The sequence below is a fragment of the Octodon degus genome, unplaced genomic scaffold (genome assembly GCF_000260255.1).
Source record: "Octodon degus isolate 3935 unplaced genomic scaffold, OctDeg1.0 scaffold00020, whole genome shotgun sequence".
NCBI classification, from domain to species: Eukaryota; Metazoa; Chordata; class Mammalia; order Rodentia; family Octodontidae; genus Octodon; species Octodon degus.
In genome coordinates, this window is record NW_004524596.1 from 53,679 (window position 1) to 63,605 (window position 9,927).

The 9,927-nt window shown below is 31.9% G+C and overlaps 1 protein-coding gene across 1 annotated transcript in view; it reads right to left on the bottom strand.

Moving 5' to 3' along the window:
* The window catches only part of Memo1 (mediator of cell motility 1), a 153,892-nt gene continuing 143,965 nt past the window's right edge, over positions 1-9,927 (bottom strand). The window contains exons 9-10 of the mRNA XM_004627710.2: positions 4,459-4,563; positions 1-2,402 (exon numbers count right to left, since the gene is read on the bottom strand). Of these exons, the coding sequence (XP_004627767.1) occupies positions 2,271-2,402; positions 4,459-4,563 (237 nt within the window). The 3' untranslated portion in view covers positions 1-2,270. The remainder of the gene's footprint in view (positions 2,403-4,458; positions 4,564-9,927) is intronic.

Consider the following 9,927-nt stretch of genomic DNA (forward strand, 5'->3'; position numbering starts at 1 on the left):
AACTCAGGCCCTTGCGCTACTGAGCCATCTCCCCGGCCCCTAGCAGTTCTTATTTTAAAAGGCCAAAAAAAGCCTACCAATGGATTGTTCAACAAATTATCAAAGATTAAAAATAGGATTTGGTAAAGAGGCAGTATGATAGATATTTAACATTCCTCATTGAGAAAAATCATTCTGAAGGGTAATTTGGGAAGAGTCTAAGAAATTCTCACCACGTAAACCACTTACTCCATTGCCATAAACACATCTTAGAGAAGTCTAAGATAACATAGAGTCCAAATTTAAAATATAAGGATACTCATCCTGTTATAAAATTGTGCAAGGTTAGAAATGTCCAAAAGGACAAGTGGTTAAATTACAGTATTGTCACACAGTACCACTGAATATTAGCCATCCATTTTAAAAAGTCACATTTTCAATGTCATTGATAGGGATTTAAGATATTAGGCTACAAAAAAACAACTATATGGTTGTATACAACTATATGGTATAATATTGCTATTACACACACATATCCACATACATACATACATACATACATGTATTATTACATAAAGACAAAAATAATAAAAAATGCTAACAATGTTATTTCTTCGCAGCAACATTTTTGTTCTTTATACTTTTCAGTATTTTCCGAATATTCCATAATAGTCATGTAAAAACTTTTTATAAACAGAAAAGACTATTTTAAAAATTCAGTCTAGCTAATTCAGAAATTTTTAATCTGTGCTAGTAAGGAATATTTATATTACCCAAAAGTACATCGAAATAACGAGAAATAAACCATTAATGTCCAAGAGCATAATTTGCACCACACACACACACACACATACACACACACACACACACACACATGTGTACACGTAACTGTAAATCCAAATGGAAATACTATTTAACTACCTTCTTGAATATAGAAAGTTGATATAACATTTAATTAAAAATGCAAATCTTTAAATAAAATTGGTGCAAGGCATCTACAAACTGTGCTACTCTGGCTTAATACTGAAGATATAAATATTTCCCAACACAGTATAGATATTCATCCCAGTACTATGTTAAAATTGGTATAACAGAGAACATGCATAGTGGCTAAATAATTAACTGATTGATTTTTTTGTTTTTTGTTTTTTTGCCAAAGTGACCAGAATTGGGTGATGTTAGAGAAGGAAATAATACAACACTATACCATTATTTTAGTTGGAAGAGCCGCACCAAATAACATGAGAGAAAAACTGTAGGACTGGAAGAAAACCAGCAATATTTGTTGTTGTTGTTGTTGTTGTTGTTGTTGTTTTCACTAATGATTTCTTCCTAAAAATTCAAGTAGAGAAGTCAAATTGCTTAAAGCACCAAAAAAGCATAGCAGAATATGGTCTGCAATGACTTGAAAAACGCTGAGAATACTCTTCAACATTTCCTCACTTGCAGACTATCAAACATCTTTGATGCAAGTATCTATGTTCTTTTACTAATCTTGAATTTATATTCTATCAAAAGATAGTAATGACATGAAGGGATGTCACACAGAAAAGGTAAATGAATTGTAAAAGTTAAAATTAAAATTATTGTAATTTCTATAATTAAAAAATTCAGATAAATATGTAACTATAAAATACATCCTAATATATTTTTACATAAGAGCTGAGGCTTGTCATTTTTAACAAAAAGTCTGAGATGGAATTAATAAAAAACAATTTTCATATATACCACAGAGCAATAAGTTTAAATCAGACTATTTTGAGTTGTGTAGCCCTTTATTAGCAACTAAAATAGAAGGTATCTGTTGTACAACACGGGTAGTAATTGTCTATAATTTGAGATTTATTATATTCTAATACAGATCATTTATAAATGCAGTTTCTTTATTAAAAAGCTTCCACCCTTTTTTTGTTTGTGTACAATTTGCAAAACTATTCTGAAAGCGGAGTATATGTGCACAAGTCTGCAAAGAGTGCAAATTTAGGATACGGTAAATGCTTTACAAGTTACTTTCAAAAAACTGCCTGCCACAAGTGGGCCTTTACACTGTGTTTTTTTAATCAAAATATTTTTGATCCCAACCTTCCTTCCACCACCCAAAACTATAAAGCATTTTTTAATGAGTTGAAATTAAGGAGGACTACACCTACTAGAAAAGGAGAGAAGAAAGTTCTATTAGTTTGAGGTTTCAGAATCCCCCCAAACCAGAACCAGTATCTTGGTAAGGGCTAGGCTGGGACCCTGGACAGAGTATGAGTATGTGCAGGTGGCATCCCTGAGGATTCAGAGCTTCAGTGGACCGTGAGTGCTCCAGCTGCATAACTCACTGAGCTGTCTTGCCAGTTTCTACACTGGCTTGACTGGGCATAATTCAAAAAGGAAAAGCTCATATTCATTCCATTCTTCTGGAGCTCTGTGATAGCCTAGAAAAAGAAAAACCTGGTTATGACAGACAGCAGAGAAAAAAAGTGAGCACTGTGAACACACTGGCAGTTTGGCTTTGCCTACTTCACAACTAAGGCCAAGAACTCTTTCATTTTGTTTCTTGAAACTTTTTCTTACCTCATAATACACGGGGTAGAAAAGTAAACCCCTTACTTCATTCTGTGAAAGAACTCCTAATCTACTTTCTTATTATTTAAACAATCATTATGCCTACCACTCCATAAGATAAACTTTTTAAATTGCTAATAATTTCTCTCAATTTTCTCAACCAAATCATAGCCACTTCTCATAGTATGCTAGAATTTTTTCGACTGTGACTAAGTTTGAAATGTGTATCATTTGAGTTCCACATTTAAGAGGTATGCCAGGATTTTTACTAACTGTAAACTGGCTCATCATTTATTTTATAAAAATTCCATTTCATTCAATTCAGATTTTATGAAATTGTACCCATTTAACTTCTTTCAGAAATTTGTTTAAAACTTGAAAAGCTTTTCTTTCAGTCAATCCATTCTGTCTAAATCATAAAATCCTTCCTAAAAACTACGATATCCCCAGGGCCTGTCCTGCCAGTCCTGCTCCCAGGGCACACTGAAATGGCAATTAACTGGGCATGGTGGTGCATGCCTGTAATCCCAGCTCTTGGGAGGCTGTAAACAGGTAGATCACTACAAGTTCGAACTAGTAGTGAAACCCTGAACACACTGTAGACTCTTCCCTAAAAAAAAAAAAAAAAAAAAAAAAAAATCTATGATGTACTACCATTCAAATTAAATACTGAGAAAACTAGCCTTCATTATCCTACCCTAGCCTATTATGGACTCTATTATCTTTTCCATTTATTTCTCTGTCTTTCAAACTAAGTAAGCCCATTGTAACATCCTGAATATAAACTTTCATTCTTAAAGAGTATTTCATTTTCCTTAAGAAAATCTATAGTGTTTTACTTAAGGGAAAATTAATATTACTATCTTTCTAAAATCTAGTTAATCAAAACATCTGCCTATCATTTTTTAATGAAATATTATTATTTTTTTGGGGGGGTACCAGATGTCAAATTCATGTTTTCATGTTTGCCAAGCATGCACTGTACCATTGAGCTATATCCCCAACCCACGATTTTTATGTTAAAGAGAAAAATATGTCATCTGTCTTGTTAAATTATAAACATAAAAAGTTTAAGAGCAGGAGCATCCTGTTTATTTGTAGTCTAGAACATTAAAAACATAAATTCTTTAACAATTCAAAATCCTGAGGTAAAATATTTTTCAAACTTTTTATAGTAGACAATTAGTTTTAATAGGTACTAAACATACACATACACATACAGCTACACACACCCAAAAAAAAAAACCAACCACCATACACACAGGAAGTCTGTTAATTACAAAATATACCAGAGCCTTTCCTTTAATATAATGAAAATGGTAATTTGGCACAAGGGAAATTGGAGACAGTCTCACTATGCATGTAGTTCAGGGTGGTCTTTAACATTCTATGTAGCCCAGGTTGGCCTCCAACTCAGGACAATCCTCGTGCCTCAGCCTCTCAAGTGCTGCAATTACAGCTATGCACACCATACCCAGCAACAGTAATTTTTTGAGAGATAAAATATGCAATATTTTATACCTCCTTAACTCTAGGAGCTTTCAATAAGAACTCTTATTAATTTTCAGGAAACACATTGTTTGGATAAATGTGGCAAATGTCCACTGTTTTTCTTTTTAAATTTAATTTCCTGAGAAGTCACTTTGACTTACATTCGTAAGGACTATGCTAGAATTGAATGAGAATAAAGAGAAAATATGATTTTTTTATCCTAATTTTTTATATTTAACAAAAATTGCTATTCTGTATTCTACTGACAAAGTTACTAACATAACCAAAACAACAGAGATCCATAATTATATTAAAGAGGAAGAAAATTGACATTTTGGACATAAAACCAGTAACAATAATACATCACAATGATAAAATATGTTGAGACATGACAGGATCAAACATTAAAAGTCAAGGCTCTCCAAGAATACTTACATTTAATAACACCCCAATGGGATGTCTTCCACATATAGTATTATGGTATTTCTTCAAGTAATTGCTAAAGGACACAGGATCTAATTGTTCTATAATACTCATACCCTAAAAGAAAAATGATAGAATTTATTATTTCCTACTTACGTTTAAAATGTTCTTACAGTTCACAAAGAAAATACATTACTTGTGAAATACGAAACTCATGCACAAAATCTGATTATAGTCAAATTTCTATTGACAGAAAACTTTTAATTCTAGCTGATTTTCTTGAGAATCTCCAGATGTTTCTATTTCACTATCACTATCATTGAGCTTGTACTCCTCATATTTCCCAATTTTATATTCTTTTCAATAAGTAATATTTACAAAAGCAAACCTGCCATGAAATTTCACATAAATCGCTTCCTGTTACTGACAATGAAAAGCCAAAAGTTAACTATAATTTTAATTATTTCCATAATATATACTTAAATTATCAATATATTTAAAGTTATTAGCAGTATCCAATAGAAAGAAAATGACACAAACTAAAACTATCTTAATTTTGTCCTTTTTTTTTTTTTTTTTTGAGACAAGGTCACACTTTGTAGCCCAGGCAACTCTCAAACTCACAGTGATCCTTTGGCCTCAGCCTCCCCATTGCTGCGGTTATAGGGGTGCACCACCACACCTGGCTAACATATGTTGATTAATTAAAAATTCACAAAAAACTGATGAGGGTTTTAGTACCACATTTTTAGTATTTTATGAATCAGTTTTCTTGTTTATTCAAAAACACTCACTATGTCACTGAGGTAAGTAGCCTTGAACTCACTGATACAGCCTAGGCTGGCCTGGCACTCAACAGGGATCCCCCGTCTCAGCCTCCCAGGTTCTGGGGTTACAGGCGTGTGCCACCACATGCCAGTCATGAAGTACTTTTTAAACTAAAGCTTTTTATCTCTTTATCCTTTACACTAGAATACTTTATGAGATTTTAATTCAGAATTTTTAAAAAATAGCATAATTTGAACATCTGTCTACACTACAAGGTGACTGAAAAAAATACAGTGAATGTTTATATTTTTTTTAAAAAATAGAACAGTAAAAGACACACTACCAAGCACAATGGGCTAAATATGTTGTTCACAGTGAGGGAGAGCATTTTAAGAATACTAAGGGTGAAAATGGCAACATGTCTTTTTAACATCAACCACACTTTTTTAAACCTCATTTCGCTTATCATCTGCTTTATGCCAATTTCTGTCAGAAACATTCAAGTGTGTCCACATCCATCTCATTCACCAGATCTGGCCCTGTGTGACTTCTAGCTCTTCTCCAAAAGCAAAATGATCACGAAATGTAAACATTCTGAACTGAGTCAGGACATTAAGGCAGACATAACAATATAAACACACTCACATAAGAGGACTTCAAGAACCACTTCAGAGAGTGTCAAGAGTTTTCTGTGGATAAGTGTGTTCTAAGAAAGAGTCTTTTGAGGAGAATAATGGCAATGTGGCTTTTACTGCAGTAAGTTTCTTAAATTTAAACACCGTATTTTTATCACATCATGCACAGTCTATACTCTCCAAATACATTCAGATAACACATTTATAATTCACTACTATTCATTAATATAATTCAATATTATATATAAGTTAACTTCTGCTCACTCGGGCAAATAAATCACTGATTTCAACTGCCTTGTTTATTAATGACCCTAAATTATTTCTTTCATTCAGATCATAAAAATCTCTGTTCAATAAACTGGGTTAAGGTCCTCTGAGAGAAATGTAAACAGTGGTCTAACTTGGACTTAATTGGTACATTCTCCATGATTTTTAAATGTTATTGTACATTTTTAAACAAAATAAACACAGTATAATAAACAGAAAGTAATCAGGACAGCCATAAATAAAATGTCATCTGAAAAAATGACAAGTCAGTAGGTAACATTCAAATGTTATCTAGCTAGAGCTTCAAAATTCAATTTTACAAAGAAACCTTTATTGAGAATATTCATATCCCTCATAAACATCAATTTTCCCACAAAATACAACTGAATCATAACCATATGCATATAAAAGTTTTGTGTACATCAATTATCCTATTTCAGATATGTCTACTATCAATTTTTAATGCTGTTGGTTTTCCCAACATTAAGGAAAGTAACTTCCCAGCATGTTAGAAAAATACAACCAACTTATAGTCAAATCAAAGAGAAACAATGTAACTTCATTACAAAGAAAAGCACAAATAAAATTATGGGGAAAAAAAATAAAACCTTTTTAACTATAATATACCCCATAGAAATAAAAGCTCTTGGGGTCGGGAAGATGGCTCAGTGGAATAAGTGCTTCCCTGGCAAGTGCAAGGGCCTGAGTTCAATCCCTGGTTCTGAAAAAAAAAAAAAAAAAAAAAAGAAAAGAGAAAAAAGAAAAAAGAAAGAAGAAAAAGAAATAAAAGCTCTTTGAGTCTTAAAAAAAGAAAAGAAAAGAAAAGAAAAGAAAAGAAAAGAAAAGCACAGTGTACTTCTAAATCAAGAAGTAGTAATACAGAGATGGAATTTTTTTTTTTTTTTTGGGGGGGGGTTGCGGCAGAACCAGGGATTGAACTCAGGCCCTTGTGCTTTAGAGATGGAATTATAAATCTTCTATAAATATGGATAATGAAGATATAACTCCCCTAGAGACGAAAAATCAGGGCCCATAAAAAGATTCTAATCCTAGGATCTGCCTTACAGATGACTCTGACGCATTCCACTATAACAAGAGTCCTACTAACAATACTTTGAATGCTCATGTAGCTACAACTGGCATACAAACTTTAAGAAAACTTTCAGCTCTTGAGTGAAATCTCCGACAGCTTACCTTAAATAGAGATTCATTCTTTAATATATTATGTGACACTGATGTTCCAACATGTATTTTAATATTAAAATCTTAAATCACACGTGGAATAAACTTAACACATTTACATACAGATAGGAATTTAAAGATAAAGAAAACTAATGACTACACTGGTGAAGACATTTCTAGAATAGCAGTCAAGAAAGTTTTCTACAGAAATATAAAAAGTTATAAATGTAGAAAAGATACTACTAAAAAAAAGGTCAAAGTGAAATCAACTGGTTAACTTACAACAAAGAAAATTACAAAATCAAGATGACCGAAATTGAGGGATTAAATATGCTAAAATTTTAATTCTGGACATACTGTGGCCAAAAATCAATTCCATTATACTCCAATATCTGACAAATGTGATGACTCAACACATATGCCATATATAAAGGTGGGGTAATGGGAATACGAGTTTTTCTCACGGGTGATCCCCTCCAAATGGAAAATCATGAAGTATGCAAAAAAGAAAAAAAAAAAAAAAAGCAATGATGACAAAAGTGAAAAAAACAACATCTACTGACTAATACAGAGTACTGGCAAATACATTTTCATATACATTCATTTGATGCAACAACAAGAACAACAAAAAAGTTGCTTCTACCAAAATACCAAGAAGACAGAAAAGCTAGTTAAATGCTGTTATGAGACTTCTAAGATAAAAAACAAAGTCTATTCCCAAATATTCCCTTAAGTTGTATTCTTAAAAATACTGAATAGTATGATCAGGGAGTAAAAGACCCAGACATCTGAAAGCATCCTGGAGTAAACTTTGTTGGAACAAACTTTGCTAACTAAGTAAATGGCTGAAAACTTTCAATGTCAAGTCCCAAGGGTCAATCCAAATGTAGAGAAGAGGAAATATTCTAAATGAAAATAATAATAATAATAATAATAATAATAATAATGGAAAAATTATTTTAAATATAGTAGTACTAACAGGCAATGTACTAATAAATCACTATCTTACAGGTAATGGTTTAAAACCTATCAAAGATACTGGTTTAAGTTTAAGAGAATGAAGTATTATTTGGCAAATATGAACAACTTTCCTTTTAGAACAGATAGTAAGAAGAAAAACAACCTAGCTGACATTCAAATTAAATGAAAGTGAACTAATACATGTGGAAAGGAAACATTACCATGATTCTCCATATCAAATTGTAATTTGCTGTGCTCTGGAATAAAATATCACTGTGTACCAAAACAATGGCAGAATCAAAATAACACATGATCATATCTTAAATTATATATATGCTAATATTCCAAAGCATCTGAATTCACAAAATCAATAATCTAAAATACATTCTACTTTTATCACTGTAACTAGTGAAATTGCAAAATATTAATTAACAACAGCAAAAAGGTCCAGAGACAATATATGTTTTTTCTGAATCTTTATCTGTGTTATACTTGCTTATTTTTTCCCCAACTATACTTAGAAGATACTTTGTTTTCCTATAGCTATTTCTTTGTACTTTTTGACATAACCAATTACCAACATATACAAATGTTCCTAACAAACATTTTTCAATAACATTTTGTTTTTGTTTTTTTTTAAAGTTTATTTATTTATTGTGTGTGTGTGTGTGTGTGTGTGTGTGTGTGCGTGTGCGTGGCCAGCTCAGCCCACCAGGGGGCACGGCTGGCTGGCATGTGGTGCTGGGAGATCGAACCGCGGTCCCTGTGCCTTGCCAAGCCTGTTCCAAGTAGGTGCTTTAGACCACTGAGCCATCCCGCCAGCCCCCTTCAATAACATTTTGGCTCTTTAGCTTTTGGAACTTGGAAGGTTTTTTTCCCCTAGCATTTTAATAACTATGTTCAGGTTTTTGTGACACAAAAAGAACCAAAACTTACACTAATGCTGAATACATATTAGTGTAATATTTGTTGTTAACTTAAATCATCATGCTTCAAAATAATTTTCTTACTCTATTAAACTTTCAAAATACAGCTTGAATATCTTTTTTAAAAATGACTGGCATCAGAAGTACTTCTAATTTTGGAGTTTTTATGAGTCTGGAATATCTGTATATATGTGATGAACTATCTGAGGGATACAATCCAAATTAAACATGAAATTCATTTATGTTTCACATACACCTTATACATACATAGAGCATAAAGGTAATTTTATACAATGGTTTTAATTTTGACTATAATCCATCACATAAGCTCATGTATGGAACTCTTCACTTGTGCATGAAAAGTTTGGTCATGCTAGTGACCAAAACTGTTTACAGATTAGAATACTTCCTGTTTTAGACTTTCAGATTAAGAATGTTCAACTGGTATTGCAATACAAAGTTACTAATATTTTGGTAATACTTATACAAAGAACTATCCAAGTTTATTTTCACTACAAAAATACATAGGAATGAATAGGAATATTGCTATACAAGTGAACTAAATTTTTACTTATATCTTCATAGAAAAAGAAAATACAAAAGTATACTATCTTGTCATATAAATCAGTTAACCACTTACCAGTCCACTTATTTATAGCAAAAACTGCATTTTTTGTTAATTTTTATAATATAAAGAAATATAAAAATGACAAATTGAATTTATTTAATACAATAATCGACTG